Source organism: Hemitrygon akajei, chromosome 1 (genome assembly GCF_048418815.1).
Source record: "Hemitrygon akajei chromosome 1, sHemAka1.3, whole genome shotgun sequence".
In the NCBI taxonomy this organism is placed as follows: Eukaryota; Metazoa; Chordata; class Chondrichthyes; order Myliobatiformes; family Dasyatidae; genus Hemitrygon; species Hemitrygon akajei.
The window spans coordinates 219,194,894-219,215,725 of NC_133124.1; the positions used below are offsets into that span (position 1 = coordinate 219,194,894).

Below are 20,832 nucleotides of genomic sequence, written 5' to 3' on the forward strand. Positions count from 1 at the left end.
GCGGAACAAATGCTACACCTGTCCCTACACCACCTCCCTCACTACCATTCAGAGCCCCAAACAGTCCTTCCAGGTGAGGCGGCACTTCACCTGTGAGTCTGTTGGGGGTCATTTACTGTGTTCGGTGCTCCTGGTGTGGCCTCCAGTATATCGGTGAAACCCAACATAGATTGGGAGACCGCTTTGCCGAGCACCTACACTCCATCCGCCAGAAAAAGCGGATTTCCCAGTGGCCACCCATTTTAATTCCACTTCCATCATCAAAAAAATAGAGTAGAGGTTTGGAGATGAGTCTGTGGGGCAGGTACAAGCTGACACAATGGGTCTACCCGGATAAGCGGGTTTGCGGAATGGCTCCGGAAGATGGAAAACTGCAAACGTCACTCCACTCTTCAAGAAGGGAGAGAGGCAGAAGACAGGAAATTATAGACTAGTTAGTCTGATCTCAGTGGTTGGGAAGATGTTGGAGTTGATAGTTAAGGATGAGGTCTCAGTGTACTTGGAGGCACATGATAAAATAGGCCATAGTCAGCATGGTTTCCTCAAGGGGAAATCTTGCCTGACAAATCTGTTGGAATTCCTTGAAGACATAACAAGAATAATCATTTGATGCGTACTTGGATTTTCAGAAAGCCTTTGACAAGGTGACTGAGTTGAGGCTGCTTAACAAGTTATGAGCCCATGGTATTACTGGAAAGATTCTGGCATGGATAAAGAAGTGGCTGATTGGCAGAAGGCAAAGAATGGAATAAAAGGAAGCCTTTTCTGATTGGCTGCCGGTGACTAATGGTGTTCCAGAGGGGTCTTTATTGGGAGCAATTTTGTTTTTAAAGGTGTTTGTCAATGATTTGGATGATGGAATTGATGGCTTTGCTGCAATGTTTGCAGATGATATGAAGATAGGTGGAGGGGCAGATAGTTTTAAGGAGATAGGGAGACTACAGAAGGACTAGACATTAGGAGAATGGATAAAGAAGCGGCAGTTGGAATACAGTATCAGGACAGGGTTGACTATTTTCTAAATGGAGGGAAAATACAAAAAATCTGAGGCGCAGGGGGATTTGGGAGTCCTTGTGTAGGATTCCCTACAGGTTAATTTGCAGGTCAAGTCTGTGGTGATGTGAGCATTCATTTCAGTAAGACTAGAATATAAAATCAATGATGTAGTGTTGAGACTTTATAAAACACTGGTGAGGCAATGCTTGGAGTATTGTCAGCAGTTTGGGTCCCTTATCTTGGAAAGGATGTACTGAAACTGGAGAGGGTTCAAAGGAGGTTCACGATTGAATGGCTTGTCAAATGAAGACTCTTTGATGACTCTGGGCCTGTATTCACTGGAATGAAGAATGAGGGGTGACCTCATTCAAACCTATTGAATGGTGAAAGGCCTTGATAGAGTGAATGTGGAGAGGATGTTTCCTATGGTGGGAGAGTACAAGACCAGAGGACACAGCATCAAAATAGAGAAGCATCCTTTTAGAACAGAGATGAGGAGGAATTTCTTTAGCCAGAGAGTGGTGAATCTGTGGAATTCTTTGCCACAGTCAGCTGTGGAGGCCAAGTTTTTAATGTATATTTAAGGCAGAGGTTGACAGATTCTTGATTGGCCAGGGCATGAAGAGATACAGGGAGAAGGCAGGAGATTGGGGCTGAGAGGGAAATGGATCAGCCATGATGAAATGGGGAGCAGAATCGATGGGCCAAATGGCCTAATTCTGCTCTTATATCTTAAGGCATAGGTGTCAAACACAAGGCCCGCGGGCCATATCCGGCCCGGCGTACAATTATATCCGGCTCGCGAGATCATTTTAGATAGATCTATTATTTTAATTATTAATGGCCCGGCGATATGAAGCGCTGATAACACACAAACTACAGATCCCATAATGCAGCGCAACAGCTGCCGATAGGCTACCCGGGAACATTCCCGCGTCAAGCGTCTGTTGCGGTATACGACGCTATTCTGAAGTCAAAGCTAACCCCTAACAATGGCGAAGAGAAAAGTTGATTCTGAAAAAAGAGTCTTTCAAAACCGATGGGTTGCTGAGTATAGTTTGTGAGATAGCCACTGATTTAAGAACACAGTTGATTGAAAGAAGCAACCCATTTATTGCATACTCGCTTGCTGTGGATGAAAGTGCTGATATGACGGACACTGCACAGCTGGCTATCTTCATCCGAGGAGTGGACTCCAATTTGTGCGTTACAGAGGAAATATTGAACATTAAGTCGATGCACGGGACAACGACAGGAAAAGACATTTTTGAAAATGTATGTCAAAGTGTAACCGACATGAAATTGACCTGGGACAAACTTATTGGACTTACAACAGATGGAGCACCGGCGATGTGCGGTGAAAAAAGTGGACTAGTGGGAAGGATGCGGGTAAAGATGCAGGAGGAGAACTGTACTGGTGAGTTAACAACATATCACTGCATCATACACCAAGAAACGCTGTGTGGTAAAGTCCTAAAGATGGAACATGTAATGAGCACTGTAACACAAGCCGTAAACTTTATCCGAGCTAAAGGTTTAAATCACCGGCAATTTCAGTCTTTTATGCGGGAAATAGATTCAGAGTTTGCCGACACTCCTTATCATACAGAGGTGCGTTGGGTGAGTCGGGGAAAAGTTCTCAATAGAGTTTTTAAGCTCAACAAGGAAATCTGTCAGTTCATGGACAGTAAAGGAAAAGACTCCACAGTTTTGCGGGATGAAAAGTGGAAATGTGAGTTGGCGTTTCTGGCTGACATAACAACACATCTCAGCGTCTTAAACCTTCAGCTCCAGGGACGTGACCGCATGATCACTGACGTGTATGATGCAGTGAAGGCATTTCAAGTGAAGCTGCTCTTATGGGAGACACAAATGCACCAGTGCAACTTGCCTCATTTTCCCTGTTGCCAAGTAATGTTGAACCGGGTCGGCGCAATGATGTTCCCAAATGCGCACTTTGCTGATAAACTGAGCGCACTTCGCACTGAGTTCGCACGGCGCTTTGGTGACTTTGAAGCACAAAAAATTAATTTCGAGCTGCTTCGCAACCCATTTGCCGTCGACTTGGAAACTGCACCTGTACAGATTCAGATGGAGCTGATAGAGCTGCAGTGTAATGGGACACTAAAGGCAAAGTACGACACTGCAGGGCCCGTACAGTTTATTCGCTCCATTCCTGAAGCAATGCCTCAGCTCTGTCGGCATGCGGCTCGAACCTTGTGCATGTTTGGTAGCACATATCTGTGTGAGAAGCTTTTCTCAGTGATGAAGATTAACAAAACATCACACAGGAGTCGTCTCACTGATGAACACTTGCAGTCCATCCTGAGAATCTCCACAACACAGAACCTTACACCAAACCTAAACGAACTTATTGCCAAGAAAAGATGCCAAACATCCAGCCCTGACAAAACGGCATAAGAGCAAAGAAAACTGAGTGTTTTGATTTGTTGTTGTTGTTTTAACTTTTGCTGAAAAGCACAAATTTTATTTATATTTTCAGGGTTTTTTTGCAGCTTGCTCGTATTTCTAACTTGCATAATACTGACAGGAGATATTTTTATGGAGAGCAAAATACTTAAGTTATTTAAAGTTTTAGTTTATTTTTTCTGGAATAATATTCCTGTCTGTTTTTATTCATATTTATGTTCAAAAAATGTTTAGTTTTAGTGTGTTCAATAAATGTTTATCCTGTTCGGCCCGCGACCTAAAGCGTGCTTTGAGTTTTGGCCCCATGTGCAATTGAGTTCAACACCTCTGTCTTAAGGTCTTATAATTGATTCTAATACACTCTACAGCGTGAGATACACAAAATAAAAGTTTAAAACAAGTTCCAACACAGTGTTTTTGAGAAAATTGGAAATTATACTCAGGGAACAGTATATTGTATTCTGTCCACCTTTTGTTATACAACTGTGTGCAATTTCTTAAACTTAAGTTGATCATTCAAATAAATGGTTGTAAAATAATCAGGACTATTGAATACATAAAAGAAAGTTATTTACAACAACTTATAAACCAGCATTTTGAGTGAAGTAGCAATGAATGTTTTTTGTTCTGGAAATGCTGATTTAGCTAGAAGGACATCACAAGGCACAGGAGACATCATGGGCATCCACTGTAACCAAGGAAGACCCCAGTTTGTGAAGCTTGTTCGTACCACTGAACTTGGACTTCCGAGATCAAGAGTGTAGAACTGACCCAGTGCAATGGCTTTTCCACGTTAAAAACTCTCCCACTTCCTCAGCTTGCCCTGTCACATGCACAGATCACTGTCGGTCACTGTACTTTAAGATGCTTTGATGTTTCCTGCCAAATTATTACACTTCCTGTTTGCAGGGATGTGATGCTGAGGCTTCATAAGGCATTGATCAAGCCACACTTGGAGTAGTGGGAGCAGTATTGAGTCCCTTATCGGAGAAAGGATGCGTTGGTATTGGAGAGGGTCCAGAGGAAGTTGACAAGAACGATCTCAGGAATTAAAGGGTTAACATGAGGAGTGTTTGATGGCTCTGGGACAGTACTTGCTGAAGTTTAGAAGAATGTGAGGGTTTACCTCACTGAAACCTATTAAATATTGAAAGACCTGGAATAGAGTGGATGTGGAGAGGATGTTTCCTACAGTGGGGAGCTTAGGACCAGAAGCATAGCCTCAGAATACAAGGACATCCATTTAGAACAGATGAGTCAAATTTTCTTTAGGGAGAGAATGGTGAATCTGTGGAATTCATTGCCACAGACAGCCATGGAGGCCAAGTCATTGGGTATATTTAAGGTGGAGGTTAATAGGTTCTTGATTAGTCAGGGCATCAAATATTACTGGGAGGAGGCAGGAGAATGGGGTTGAGAGGGATAATAAATCAGCCATGATGGAATGGTGGAGCAGACTCGATGGGCCAAATGGCCTAAATCTACTCCTATGTCTTATAATCTATGATTTTTCAGCTGTCTTGTGTCAGCTGCCTGACAATTCTGTCTGAAATCCATTACTATCCAGAAGTCTTAGAGACATACAGCCTGGAAACAGGCCGTGTTGAGCAGCACACCAGTTCTATATGAACTGCATTTGTTAAATTCACACCCTATTCCATCAACCCCTCCCAAGTTCTCCCACTCACATGCAGAGTCAGGGCAATTTCTGACAGCTAATAACCTACCAACTCATTTCTTTGGGCTGTGGGAGAAAACTAAGCTTTCTGAGGAAACTTACAGTCACAGTGAGAACATGCATGCTACACTGGCAGCAGCCGAGGTGGGGGTGGAAACTGGGTCTCCATTGCTGCACCTCTATATCCGCTAATAATCCACAACATATCCAAGTTGAGTGTCCTGTGTGATCTTGGAAATTATGACTTATAGATCTACCTATTCTCCTACTTTGAAAAATAAACTACTCTTGGAAGTAATTGTTTTATTTACTTATTTATTGAGATACAGCATGCAACAGGCCCTCCCGGTCCTTCGAGTCGCGCTGCCCGGCAAACTCCTGATTTAACCCTCGCCCACTCAGATGACAATTTGTGACCGATTAACCTACCAACCTGTCTGTCTTTAGACTGTGAAAGGAAACTGCAGCGCCCACACGGTCACGGGGAGAATGTACAAACTCCTGGCAAGCAAAGGCAGGACTTGTGCCCGAGCTCAGAAATACACAGTTAATTGAACATCTAAGCAAATAGCAGTGCTTTAAATTAGGTAAATTAATAGACTGCTACTCCCATACACATTTAACTGTTCTAGAAAGCCCGAGTACTCCAATGCAGATGAGATGAAGTCTTTGTTGCGAAGCAGGACAATAGGGCAAAATGCTCTACAAACTCCAGATCAGCTCAGTCACAGGAGCTTCCACTTGCCAATCTGTCTGCGGCCATGGTCACAACAAGAACTCAATGTACGGTATTAATGGATTTGTGGCTAAATTTGCCAATGATATAAAGATAGGTGGAGGAGCGGGTAGTGTTGAGGAAACAGAGAGCTTGCAGAGAGTCTTAGATAGTTTCGGGGAATGGGCAAAGAAGTGGCAAATGAAATACAGTGTTGGAAAGTGTATAGTCATGCACTTTGGTGGAAGAAATAAACGGGCAGACTATTACTTAGATGGGGAGAGAATTCAAAATGCAGAGATGCAAAGGAACTTGGGAGTCCTTGTGCAGGATACCCTAAAGGTTAACCTCCAGGTGTAGAAGGTGAATATAATGTTGGCATTCATTTCTAGAGGTATAGAATATAAGAGCAGGGATGTGATGTTGAGGCTCCATAAGGCACTCGTGGGATCACCCTTGGAGTATTGTGTGCAATTTTGGGCTCCTTATTTTAGAGAGGATGTACTGACATTGGAGAGGGTTCAAAGAAGATTCACAAGAATGATTCCAGGAATGAAAGGGTTACCATATGAAGAATGTCTGGCAGCTCTTGGGCTGTATTCCCTGGAGTTCAGGAGAATGGGAGGGGAACTTATAGAAACATTCCGAATGTTAAAAGGCCTGAGCAGATTAGATATGGCAAAGTTATTTCCCATGGTAGGGGAGTCTAGGACAAGAGGGCACAACTTCAGGATTGAAGGACATCCTTTTAGAACAGAGATGCAGAGAAATTACTTCAGTCAGAGGGTGGTAAGTTTGTGGAATTTGTTGCCATGAGTGGCTGTGGAGGCCAAGTCATTGGGTGCATTTAAAGCAGAGGTATGTTCTTGATTAGCCAGGGCATCAACAGGTATGGGGAGAAGGCAGGGGAGTGGGGATGACTGGAAGAATTGGATCAGCCCATGATTGAATGGCAGAGCAGACTTGATGGGCTGAATGGCCTACATCTGCTCCCATATCTTATGGTCTTATCTCATCTTCCTTCTGGCTACGTGACTGCCATCCAGTTTCAATGCCAAGTTCTTCAACTGTAGAACCGTCTGCAAGTCATCAAACTGACATTTTTTGTTAAACTGTTGTCCTCTCTGTTAATTAACTCAGTCCTGAAACTCAGGTTTTCACCCAAAACGTTGACCTTTCCTTTCATCCTACAGATGTTGCTCAACCAGCTGAATTCAAAGTTCAAGTAAATTTATTATCAAGGTACATATATGCCACCATATACCACCCTGAGATTCATTTTCTTGCGGGCATGCTCAATAAATCTATAGAATAATAACCATAATAGAATCAATGGAAGACCGTACCAATGATTGAATCGTTTCTCCAATTTTGTTTTCAAAGTTCAAAGTACATTATCAAAGTTTGTGTATGTCCCTTGAGATTCGTCTCCTCCCTGGAAGCCACAAAACAAGAAACCCAAAAGAGCCCATTAATAAAGCACTCAATGCACAGAGAGAGAGAAACAAATTGTGCAAACAAGAAAAGTAAGCAAATAGCATTTAGAACGACAGTGAGCCTGCAGACACGATGCCCGAAGCAGCCCGAGCAAGCTGCAACCTCAGTCTTTGTGTAGCGTGGAGCAGTGAGCCGAACCGGCCTGATCCCCACCTTCGGTCCCGAGTCCACACTCTGCCTTTCCAATCCATCTGGCCTGGCATTTAGATTGACCAAACTTTGGGCCTCAGCCCGAAATGTCGACTGTACTTCTTCCTATGGTTGTTGCCTGGCCTGCTGCGTTCCACCAGCATTTTGTGTGGGACATTTTGTGTCCCAAATCTGCTTCTCTCCCCCACTCCACTCGTCCCGACTTCATTCTGAATCTGCCCCGACCTCACTCCGACTTCTTTTTGAATGTGCCTGAAACTCATCCCAACTTCACCTTGCACCCACAATCTTTGACCCTTAAAGGCTGATTTATACTTGTGCGTCGCATCAATGCCATAGGTACCGCGTACCCTACGCCGCAGGGTGATGTGCACCTCCCCAGAAAAGTAACTCATGCATCGTGGCGAAGCAGACCCCAACAACTGTGATTGGTCCGCTTGGTAGCATCGCATTTCCTCCAACGCATTTCCATTTGCTTCTTCTCCGCCGTGTCTGTACACCGATGTGAAATAGATGAACCAAATAGTCAAATCTACCTGCCGACATGTGAAAATGTTTGAAATGCATTTCCTCGACCATGTCTCTCACGAAGAAACTCACAGTGGCATAGAAGCCCCACTGCCAACTAGCATTTTGGTACACACCAACACATGCTCGCTACGGCATAGAGTGACGCAGAAGTGAAAATCAGGGCTAGGGTGCAGGCTGCGGCGTAGCCCGTACACACAATTATAAATCAGCCTTAACTCAGCCTCGCCTTTGCTTGCGGTAATCATTTACCTTTTTTTTTTATTAAAGACATTTTCTGTAATAAAGTATTCAGTTGTATTTCTTGTTTGGTAACTGCCAGTAAGTTGTACCCCGCCTTCAGCAGTATCACCTAAAGCCAGAGTAATGAGAGAGGAGAGATGAAAAAGGACATTCTTGTGTGGAAATGCAAGAAATGGGCAAGGGCCTTCATGAATTTCCTGGCTGGTTTTACCATGGACAAAGACAAGACGAATTGAGAACGAGGGATGATCTCAGATGTCCTGTGTTACGGCAAATATGCTGCAGGGTGTCTTAAAATGTACGAAGGCGGTCAGATCTCCAGGACATGATCAGGTGTATCCATGAACAATGTAGGAGACTACACAAATTACATCTCCCTTGGCCAAGAGTTGCATCTTAAGACAAGGTACCAGAAGACTGGAGGGTAGCGAATGCTGTGCATTATTTAAGGGCAGCAAAATAAAACCTATGAACTAGAGACCAGTATGTCTATCATGTGTGGGTAGGCAAGTTACTGGAGAGGAGTCCAAGGGACAAGATATAGGTGTATCTGGAAAGACTGGGGTGATGAAGGGTAGTCAGCATAGCTTTGTGAGCAGGAGATCTCATTCTACCAACTTGAGTTTTTATTTAAAATGATGATATGACCAAGAAAAAGATTAGGACAGGGCTGTAGACCTTGTCTATGTGGACTTGAGAAAGCCTTTGATAAGGTTGGACATGGTAGGCTGCTCTGGAAGGTTAGGTCACAGAGACACAATTGGCTTAATGGCATCACACACGAGCTGATGCTGAAGAGTTGTTTGACAGATGTGGTGTCTAATACCAGAGGGCATGTATTGAAGATGGGGGGTGGGGGGGTAGGTTCAAGGGGGATGGAGGGGCAAGTACTTTTACTGTGAGAGTAGTGGCTGCCTGGAATGCTCTGCCTGGTATGGTGGTAGAGGCAAATATATTGGAGGCTTTTAAGAGATGTTTGGATAGGCACATGGATGTAAGGAAGATGGAGGATATGGACATGGTGTAGGTAGGGGGGGGGATTAGTGTTTGGATGTTTTTGATTTGCTTTTTAGCTGGTTCAGCACAACGTTGTGGGCTGAATGGACTGTTCCTGTGCTGTACTCTTCTATGATCTCTAGAGGCTAGTGCTGGGCCCATTGTCATGTGGAAATATACCTTACCTGTAGTAACAAAATGATATTTTTGTAACAAAATGGAACCTGTGTAGCACCGTAGTGCTTTGCTAATAGTGTTCACACATCATCATGCGACAGATCCAGAGTCCTTGACAGACAACAGGCAATAGACAGTAGGTGCAGGAGTAGGCCATTTGGCCCTTCTAGCCAGCACCACCATTCACTGTGATCAGGGCTGATCATACACAATCAGTACCCCGTTCCTGCCCTCTCCCCATATCCCTTGACCCCGCTATCTATAAGAGCTCTATCTAACTCTCTCTTGAAAGCATCCAGAGACTTGGCCTCCACTGTCTTCCGGGGCAGAGCATTCCACAGACTGCAGAAAGACAACCAGATTTGGTTACTGGAACAGTGCCAAGGACACTGATTAAGCTGACAAACAGAATGCACCTTGTCCTGGTGATGGAAACAGTAAAATTCCAGATAAGGATAAGGCAGGGCAGAAGAGAGAATCATCCACAAACTGCTATTTCTTTCTTTTAATTATTCACTCTGTACATTACAAGGATCTGCGTTGTGCTGGTTTTTAGGGTCTTAGAGGTCAGGCGCGTGTAGGCCCCAAGCGGCTGGGTCACGAGCTTCCCTCGGCAGCTTGGTACCGCTCCCGTGCATGCTTCTCGCAAAACATCTCGTCGTGGACCCAGAAGTGGCCCCTCATGCCAAGGTTCAGGCCACAGTCAGTGCAGATGTAGCATTCCTGGTGACGATAACACCCATCCCGGATCTTCACCGCTTCCGTTCTGCAACAGCCAGTAGAGCAAGAGAGCATGAGACACCCCCCCACACACACACCGACAGAGACCACGTTCACTCCCTCCACCCCAGACCGACTGAGGAGTTTGCCCTGCCAAGGGGTCGAGTGCGGGGAGGGTGGAACGGTGTCGTCAGTGAGGGGTTGGTACAAAGCCATGGGGAAAGGGTTGGGGAACGTTTACAGTGGTGGGAGATGGGATGAAGTGGACGGGGGAATCAGTTTAGAGCTGTGGGAAAGGACAGGGTAGAGGAATTGGTTGGGACAGGTCCAGGTTTAATGGCAAGTTCCCACTGAAGTTAGATGAACTGGGGGGAGGGGGGGGTACAGTTTTAAGCGCAATGCCCAGACCCCACCTTTTGTGGAACTCTAAAGGATAAAGCTGCCCCCTTCCTCCGGATACTCACAGAATACTGGAGCCGCACTTCTCACACACGCGGTACCTGGAAGCGACAGAGCGTGGGGCAGAGGGCGACAGTCTGCCCGGAAACTGAGCCGCGGCCGCTGAAAGGGGAACAGAGGAAGGACAGTCAGCCAGGCCAGCCACAAGCCCCTCCCTGCTGCGTCCCCAGTACCCTTCGCATGCCGCACCCCGCCGGGGCCAGCTCACCTTCCTGGTCAGTGTCCAGTGCCTCCTGAAGCTGCCGGAAGCGAGCAGACTGTCGAGGTGGCTCCTTCGCTGTGCGGTTTTCCTGAAGCATCTTATACACCTCGGAGTCTTTGTCGATCCGATTGAGTGGCCGGTGTTCTGTGGTTCTTAGGGGACCAGAGAGAAAAACAGGGTGAAAACAGTGTCCTCTTGTGCCTGTGTAGGAGACAGCTAGGACAGACTTGCCTCAGATGGTCAAAACTGACTGACACTACAGTCCCTGTGTAGCGTCACAGAGAGTTACACCACAGAAACAGTGCCATCGGCACGTCTAGTCTGTGCTGAACTCTTATTCTGCCTAGTTCCACTGCACCATACCCCTCTTAAATACAAATCCACCACTTCTGCTGGATGCTCGTTCCACACCCTCATCACCCTCTGAGTGAAGGAAGTTCCCCTTAAATATTTCACCTTTCACCCTTAGCCTATGACCTCTAATTTGAGTCCCACCCAACATCAGTGGCAAAAGCCTGCTTGCATTTACCCTATCTATACCCCTCATAATTTTATATACTCCTATCAGTTCTCCCCTCATTCTCCTAAGGTCCAGGGAATGAAGTCCTAACCTATTCAACCACTCGTTAAAACTCAGGTCCTCAAGTCCTTGTAAATTTCCCCTGCACTCTTTCAGGGGCATTCCCGAGTTCAAAGTTCAATTCTGGCCCTGATCCGTAAGCATCCATGGAATGTGGGGGTTTTCTCCGGGTGTTCCAGGTTCCTCTCACAGTCCAAAGACATACCGGGTAGGTTAACTGGTCCTTGGTTAGGTTAGGGTTAATTGGGGTTACTGGGGGAGTGTATGGGCTATTCTGGGCCAAATCGCTGAAGAAAAATCTTTCCTGAGCAGAACCTGAACATGTACTGAGGATCCAACATGGAAGGGGCCTGTGAAACCCAGAACAGTGCAGCACAGCCAGCCCAGGTTCCTTCGACCCATGATGCTGTGCCTAACTTTTAACCAACTCCAAGATCAATCCAACCCTCCCCTCCCACACAGTCCTCCATTTTTCTCTCATCCATGTGCCTGTCACGAGTCTCTGAAATGTCCCCAGTGCATCTGGCACCAACCCTGGCAGTGCGTTCCATGCACCCACCACTCTTAAAAAATTCTTACCTCTGACACCCCTCCCCCCTCCCATACTTTCCTCCAATCTGCTTAAATCATGCCCCATCATAATAGCCATTTCTGCCCAGGGAAATCAATCATGTTGTAAACCTCTATCAAGTGACCTTCACATCCTCCTTCATTTTAAAGAGAAAAGCCCTCGCTCGCTCAGCCTATCCCCATGAGACGTACTTTCTAATCCAGGCAGCATCCTGGTAAATCCCCTTTGCACCCTCTCTCAAGCTTCACGTCCGCTCGCTGCGCTGAGTCGTGTGGTCTAAGTGATCACGGTCTTTCCATGACCATGATTGTTCTTGGCAAATCTTTCTGAAGACGTGATTTGCCATTGCCTTCTTCTGGGCAGTGTCTTTACAAGTCGGGTGACCCCAGCCATTATCAATACTCTTCAGAGATTGTCTGCCTGGCGTCAGTGGTCACATAACCAGGACTTGTGATCTGCACCAGCTGCTCGTACGACCATCCACCACCTGCTCCCATGGCTTCACGTGACCCTGATCGGGGGCTTTAGCAGGTGCTACACCTTGCCCAAGGGTGACCTACAGGCTAGCGGAGGGAAGGAGCACCTCACACCTCCTTTGGAGAGAGATCTCCACCCCGACACCCCAAAGCTTCCACATCCCTGCTATAAAGGGGCAACCAGAGCTGAACACAATTATCCAATTGTTGTGACTTTACATAACCTTAAGGTAAGAGAGGGAAAGTTTTAAAGTTAAAGTATTTGATATTTTGTGCCTGAGGAGAAAAGGTCTGTTTCTCTACCCCTCTCACACTTTTACAAACTTCTATCAGGCCTCCGACACACCAGAGGAAACGTAACTTTCCACACTTGCCAAGAATCAGACAGCTTCTGATTCAAACAGATACTCTGGACCAGGACTTCCCAATCCGGGGTCCGCGGACCTCTCGATTAATGGTAGGGATCCAAGGCGTAAACTTTTTGGGAAACCCTGCTCCAGAGAGACTCAACAACCCCCAAAAATCATAAGCCACAGGTGCAAAATTAGGCCATTCAGCCCATCAAGTCTGTTCCACCATTCTATCATGGCTGATGTATTTTCTCTCCCAACCCCATTCTCCTGCCTTCTCCCTGTGACCTTTGACGCCCTGACTAATCAAGAATCTATCAATTTCCACTTTAAATATACCAATGACTTGGCCTCCACAACTGCCTGTGGCAATGAATTCCACAGATTCACAGACACTCAATCACCATTCCAACATACTTGTGTCCCTGGCACATTACTGCTGCCCACACTTGGGAAAAATAGTCATCTTTCAAAGCTACAATTTCCACCCATTCTCCCCTCTCTCTGGTTCATCGCTCCTGTCCAAGGGAGCTAACACGACACAAATGTTGTGTTACCCCTAATTATGAAGTAAAAGGAGGAGGGGTGAATCTTCACAGTGACATCACGTACCCCTTGTTCACCAACACCGGGCTGGGCGAGAGTGACCTGGCAACAGGACTCCTTGTCTCTCGGGGGCTGGACTCTGCCGACCGGGTTAGCCTGGGGTCGGGCTGGGAGCTGTGGGCAGGCGAGAGGCTCCTCCGCTGTCCGGGACCTGGCGGGACATCCTGGAAAACAAGGAGGAATAGGTTTAAGAGAAGTTTGGATAGGTACATGGAAGGTAGGGGCATGGAGAGCTATGGACCTGGTGCAGTTCGAGGGGAGTAGGCAGCTTCCAGGTGGGCTGAAGGGCCTGTTTATGTGCTGTACTTTTTCTATGACTCTGCTAATTGAGAACAGACTTCTGCACAAGAAGATCTACAGCTTACTGACAGAGAATCAAAAGCTTCAGCAGAGACATTCTGGATACAGAAAAAGTATTTCTGAAGGCGGGGGCAGATGAAACCAGCTTGGCAACTGGGTCAGCCGTCTCTGCAGCGTGGGTACACCCAGGTCCAGGTTGACTCCAATACTGACACCATTGACTCATCAGACTCTGGGCCTGATCTCTTCCTGGGTGAGGTGGGACACCGTGACCCAGAAACCTTGCATCCATTCACTGAAGAAGAGTATAGATCCTTCGAGTTAGGAGACTGTACCTACAGCTAAAACATTCATTCCAAGAGCTTTGGAAATGATACCATTGTACCAGCATCAGCCACCTCTTCTGGCAGCTCCTTCCATTAACTCACCAGTCTTTGCATAAACATTTAAATTTTTCCACTCTCACCTAAAGTATGATGCTAGTTTTTGGACTCCGCTATCCGGTGGGAAAGACTGACATCATCTAGTTTATCAGTCTTCATAATTTTCAACACTCCTGTACAGTCGCCTCTCTTTCTCTTACATTTGTAGATGGTGCACACCGTGGCCACAGCATGTTAGAGATGGTGAGAGCTGGACTCCTTGGACCTAGATGTTGTTGAACTGCATCCAAGTTGGTCCTACTCTCCTCTAGGCAAGTGGAAAGGTCCCATCGCTCTCCTTGTGTCTTGAAGGTAGAGTGAACAGTGACAGGAGGCAAGTCACTCCCCACCGATATGCCAGAGGCTACACTTCACTGGGGTTTGATGAGATTCGGTATGTCATCCAACTCACAGGCCTCTTCCATTACCTGCTCGGATAAATCTTCTCTCCCCTCTACCAATTTTATACAGAGGTACAATGGAGAGCATTCTGACAGTTTGCATCACTGTCGGGTATGGAGGGACTACTGCACAGGATTGGAAAAAGCTGCAGAGGGTTGCAAACTGAGCCAGCTCTATCATGGGCTCCAGCATCAAGGATATCTCCAAACAACAATGCCTCAAGGAGGCAGCATCTATTGTGAGGGATCCTCATCATCTGGGACATGCCCTCTTCTCATTACTACCTTAGGGGAGGAGGTGCAGTAGACACACTCATCGATTCAGGAACAGCTCCTTTCCCTCCGCCGTCAGATTTCTGAACGGACAATGAACCCGTGAACACTGCCTCAGTAGTTTGTTCTCTTTTTGCATTACTTGTTTACGTCACTGATAACAAACTTGAGTCCAATCCTGAATCTGAGTCCCTGCCCTGTAGCCACCGTATCCTTACCTAGTCTCTGGTCAGCAATCAAACACAGGATAGTTTGGTACCAACTCTGGCAGGAACGTCTTCAAACAAAAAAAAAAAGTGGATTCGGCCCAGTCCATCACAAGTAGAGCCCTCCCGACCATTGAGAACATCTACAGTTGCAGGCTAGCAGCATCCATCATCAGGGACTCCCACCGCATGCTCTCTTCTTGCTGCTGCCATCAGTAAGAAGCTACAGGAGCCTCAAGACCCACATTGCCAGGTTCAAGAACAGTTATTACCCCTCAACCTTCAGGCTCATGAATCAGAGGGAATTTGCCCCATCATTGAAATGCTCCCACAACCAACAGACTCACTTTCAAAGATTTTTCATCTCATGTACTTGATATTTATTGCCTGCCTATTAACTATTATTTCTTTCTTTTATCATTTGCACAGTTTGTTGTCTTTTGCACACCGGTTGAACACACAAGTTGTGCGGTCTTCCATTGATTCTATTATGGTTATTAGTCTGTGATGGATTTATTGATCATGCCCACAAGATGATGAATCTCAGGGTTGTACACGAGGCACGTATGTACTGTGACAATAAATTTACCTGAACTTTAAAAGTTTTGAGTAGGCAGTTAGAGTTATTTATAGCTTGGTACGCAGCACCAGTGAGACCAGCCACACATCAGCTTTTGCCTAAACATGCTCTGGATGTTTCAATCTACACATCACAAATAAAACTATTTTTCATCTTTGGATTGGTTCAGCTTTATGTGAAAGAGCCACTTTGGCCAATTTTCCCCACCAGAGTGACACCTCCAGCTTTGCATACCCGGGGTGAATGATTTCATCATTAGCAATGCAAGAAATGGTTTAAAAGTTGGGCCAGTAACTGCATCCACAGGTATTGACTGTAAACTCACAGAAGGACAGCTTTGTTATTGATGCACCATCAATAACTCTCTCTGAGACGTGAAGTTGAGATATCGGCTTTTATTGACTGGAAGAAAGAACAAGCAGTAGTTGACCACCATACTACATCCTGGAGAATGAGGGCCAGGCTCAGGCCTCAATCAATACCGGAGTCTGTGGGAGGAGCCACAGGAGCAGTCAGCAGGGGGCGTGTCCAGACAGGTATATTGTTTTGTCTCACCCCACCTCAACGCTCTTTGCTTCGCCCCCACCCCAGTGCTTTGTGCCCTGCCCCCACCTCGGTGCTCCGGGCCCCACTCCAGCTCAGTGTTCTGTACATGTGTACAAGACAGGCTTCTCACTGTACCTGGTTACGTTGCAGTAATATACCTATATGTTTACTGTAATGACCGTTAAACACTTCAGCTGCCCTGCTGAGATTTAGAACAGTACAGCACAGTACAGGCCCTGTGACCCATGACGTTATGCCGACATCTTAACCTCTCCAAGATCAATCTAACCTCTAATCTAATGCCTTCCCTCCCACACAGCCCTCTAATTGTCTAAGTGCCTATACAAGAGTCTCTTATACGTCCCTAAAGTATCTGCCTCTACCACCAACCCTTGTTTCACGCAGATATCACAGTAAAAACACCTATACTTTCTTCCAATTGCATTAAAATTATGCCCCCTTGTATTAGCCATTTGCACCCTGGGGAGAACATGCTGCCTTTCCACTCCATCTGTGCTTCGCATCAACTTGTACACCTCTAACTAGTCACTGACTCATCAAATCAAATTCAATTATAATTCAACCGCACATATATACAGTTGAATGAAACAGCCTTCCTCTGGGGCCAAGGTACAAAATACACACAGCACGTTCAGAAAAGTCATGCAAAAAAAGCACATATATAACCCAAGACCCTGAGTGAAATGTCCCGCAGATTGACGGTATAGTTCCTGGCAATCAAGCCTGCCATTCCACCGATCAAACACTAGATGGCAGCACCAGTGGGAGAGGCCAACCTCCAACGAGCACGGATGCCGTGTTATACCACTTCCGGAGTCATAGGCTACTAGAGCACGGAAACAGTCCCTTCAGCCCATCTAATCCATGCTAAACTATTATCCTACTTAGTCCCATCAACCTGCATGGGATTAATGGTCACCTCTCATCCTCTGGAAGGTTGGCTCAGCAGCTCTGTCCTGCCTCAGTGGTGTGTGGGATCTTCAGCGTAACACATCCTGTGTGGCGCTGGGGGACTGCTGGCAGTGAAAGGCGCCATTTCTCGAAGGATCCAAGTGGAGGCACTGACTACTCAGTCTAAACTTTTCTCAAGGGAGCTCAATTCCAGAGCCCTGGGCCCTTAATATTCATTATGGCTCTCCCCTGTGTAATGTCACTATGCATGAACAGACCGCAATGTAATGTATTTACTGAGACAGCCAGAGCGGAACAGGCCCTTCCAGCCAACGAGCTGCACTGCCCAGCAACCTTATTTAACCCGAGCCAAATCACAGGACAATTTACAGTGAGCAACCAAGCTATGATCCTGTACGTGTTTGGAATGTGGAAGGAAACAGGAGCACCCAGATGAAACTCACGCAGATTGTACAAATTCCTTACAGACAGTGCCAGAAGCTGACTCTGAACTCCGATACCCTGAGCTGTAATAGAATCGTGCCAGCTACGATATACTTCAGTGGCACTTCGAGGGGGTCCCTCCTCCCCCGCCCGGTCAGACTCGTCACCCTCCCACACCCACCACTGTCCCGGCCCCCAGACCACTCACCTTCACCTTCAGTGCCAGATCCACTGGGGATGGAGATCTCTCAATCGGCCTCCACTGACTCGAGACCGGGGACGCCGACCTGAAACATCGACGGGTACATGAGGAGAGGGTGATGAAAACCAATGAACTGAGGAGGTTCAACAGGAAGCTGCCTGGGTTAGAGAGCACAGCGGCAGGCCAGGGAAGGCACCCCTCCTTGCAAATGACCCTTTACCCCAGCCCCTGCCAACCCCTGCAGAGCCGTGTACATGATCAGCTCTGAATGTACACAATTGTCACCAACTGGACCACGCCTCAACGGTCAAGTGAACGGAGTCTTGCCGTGGCCCAGGAGCGGCATCCCCCAGGATCCTGTCCCAACGTCCAGCAAACGAACAGAGTTTAACAATCAACAGGGTGAACGCAAGCAGGCGTTCTCCACTGAGGTTGGGCGAGACTGGAGTTAGAGGTCAGGAACTCAGGATGAATGCTGGAATATTCTAGGGGAATCCGAGAGGAAACTTCTTAACTCAGAGGGTGGAGTGAGCTCCCAGCAGAAGTAGTGGATGGGGGTTCAATAGTGACATTTAAGAGTTTGGATAGGTACGTGGGGGGGCTTGGAGGGATATGGTCTGGGTGCAGGTAGATTCAGATTACTACTGTCATATCCTGTACACAAGTGTAAAGGAGTACGAAATAACTGCTACCTCAGATCCAATGCAGCTGTGATGGAATGCTGGAGCAGACTCAAGGGGCTGGATGGCCTAACGTCCAATCTCAAATAAGATAAAATCCACAGATGCTGGAAATCTGAGTCCCGAAACGTCGACTGTACTCTTTTACTAGATGCTGCCTGGCCTGCTGAGTTCCTCCCGCATTTTGAGTGTGTTGGTCCTGCGTCTTATGGTTTTATTCTTTGCCTCATTTGCTTTCCTTAACCATGCCATCCTCCTCACAACACAATGCCTTTCATAAATAAATAGCCATTGGAACATTGAGTGGTCGGGTAACAACAGGAGGAGGACAGAGCTGGCGTGGACGGAGAAACATTTAGAAACATGGAGGTACAAACAAGCTGGATGAACTCAGCAGGTCGGGCAGCATCCATTGAAAGGAGCAGTCAACGTTTCAGGCCGAGACCCTTCGTCAGGACTGAAGGAGGAGGGGGCAGGGACCCTATAAAGAAGGTGGGGGGAGGGGGAAGGTGAAACATGGAGGGATTTGAGTTCAAAGCAGTGAGATATCCAGCCAGAGGCCAAAATAAATTAGTGAACCAAGATGGAAGGTCAGTACAATAGGTGGAACAGACACAATGGTGTCAAGTAAACAACCTCTCCCTCAGTGTCACAAAAGCAAAGGAGCTGGTTGTGGACTACAGGAGGAATGGGGTCGGGCTAACCCCTATTGACATCAATGGATCTGGGGTTGAGAGGGTGAACAGCTTTAAGTTCCTCAGCATCCCCATCTCCAAGGATCTCATGTGGTCTGCACGTACCGCTGTGTGGTGAAAAAAGCACAACAGCGCCTCTTTCACCTCCGATCATTGAAGTTTGGCATGAGTCCCCCAAATCCTAAGGACTTTCTACAGGGGCACAATTGAGAGCATCCTGACTGGCTGCATCACTGCCTGGTAAGGGAACTGTACCTCCCTCAATCACAGGACTCTGCAGAAGTGGTGCGGACATCCCAGTAAATCTGTAGATATGAACTTCCCATTCTTCAGGACATTGACAAAGACAGGTGTGTAAAAAGGGCCCGAAGGATCATTGGGGACCTGAGTCACCCCAAACACAAACTGTTCCAGCTGCTACCCTCTGGGAAATGGCACAGCAGCATAAAAGTCAGGACCAACAGGTGAACCAACACCTGTCAACAGGTGGACAGCTTCTTCCACCAGGCCATCAGACTGATTATTTCACGCTGATACAATTATATTTCTATGTGATATGAACTGTCCTCTTGTACATACTATTTATCACAAATTACTATACATTGCACATTTAGACTGAGGCGTAACATAAAGATTTTTACTCCTCATGTATGTGAAGGATGTAAGTAATATAGTCAATTCAATTCAATTCAAGCAGGGCTGGTTTCGATCTGGGGCAGATGGAGATAGGGTTTCCTAGGCCGGGCTGTCTTATGGACTCACCTCCAGCTCACGCCCTGAGATGCAGGCTGTAGTTCAGCTGTGGGCGATATGGCTGGGCTCCTGCTGGGACTTGACCTCCTGGAGTTCTGGCTCTCATCCTCTCCCACATGAAGGACGGCCTGGAGGAGGAGAAGTACATGAGCTACCAATTTCATCTGAGATTTCTCTCTGAGGAACACCTACTGCTCTGTTCACTAGAGGCGAGGGGTCAGTTCCAATCCTCAGATACCCTCTGTAATGTCCCAACCATTTCTTTTAGCAGTGGGGGCCAATGTATAAATATTGACCCCCCCCCCCGACCCAACCCACCCTTCCAGCCAGTATCATCATAACCCATCCCACTCAGCAGAATTATCCCCTCAACACCCTCCCTCTGGGGCACTGACCTCAACCACTGTCCTGGGTCACCAAGCCCCCTAGGGAGTCATCAGGCGCCCTAGAGAAACAAGCCTTGGGGGTCAGAGGTCATCACACCCAGTCACAGGAAGAGCACATCAGCCAATCAGTGCCTCGCTGGTGTGGACCCAGCCCCTCCCAATAACCCCAGAATAACACCCCCCCCCCCAATACTTCTCTGCTGCCACAGACTGACCTGGAATCTCTGTGCAACAAATGTGTCCGTGGGAGATCCATTGAGCGCGTTTGATTCTGGCCTGTGGCAAATGTAGATCCCATTCGTGAGAACAACATAACATTGGTGAGCTTCCAGTCTCATCCCCCCTCCCCACCTGCTCCCTTCGAAACCCCCTCCCGAGACCTCATTTGAGGTTTTATGCCACCAATCCCTCCTCTTCCCTCCCCTAACCTCACTTCCACCTCCGCCTCTACCTCGTGCCAGAGGAAGTGGTGGGTGTGGGTTCATTTCTAACATGCAAGAGGATTTTGGACATGTTCGTAAAGATAAAGATTAGTTCTATTTGTTAACGCAAACACGAGGAAATCTGCAGATGTTGGAAAGTCAAGCAAAACACACAAAATGTTGGTGGAACACAGCAGGCCAGGCAGCATCTATAGAAAGAAATACAGTCGACGTTT

The 20,832-nt window shown here is 46.9% G+C and overlaps 1 protein-coding gene across 1 annotated transcript in view; it reads right to left on the reverse strand.

Annotated features, from left to right (window-relative positions):
- Window positions 1–9,900: 9,900 nt before the first annotated feature.
- The window catches only part of pdlim2 (PDZ and LIM domain 2 (mystique)), a 35,463-nt gene continuing 24,531 nt past the window's right edge, over window positions 9,901–20,832 (reverse strand). The window contains exons 3-9 of the mRNA XM_073061741.1: window positions 20,390–20,450; window positions 19,798–19,916; window positions 17,667–17,745; window positions 13,381–13,538; window positions 10,798–10,943; window positions 10,595–10,691; window positions 9,901–10,176 (exon numbers count right to left, since the gene is read on the reverse strand). Coding sequence (XP_072917842.1) covers window positions 10,008–10,176; window positions 10,595–10,691; window positions 10,798–10,943; window positions 13,381–13,538; window positions 17,667–17,745; window positions 19,798–19,916; window positions 20,390–20,450 — 829 coding nt within the window. The 3' untranslated portion in view covers window positions 9,901–10,007. The remainder of the gene's footprint in view (window positions 10,177–10,594; window positions 10,692–10,797; window positions 10,944–13,380; window positions 13,539–17,666; window positions 17,746–19,797; window positions 19,917–20,389; window positions 20,451–20,832) is intronic.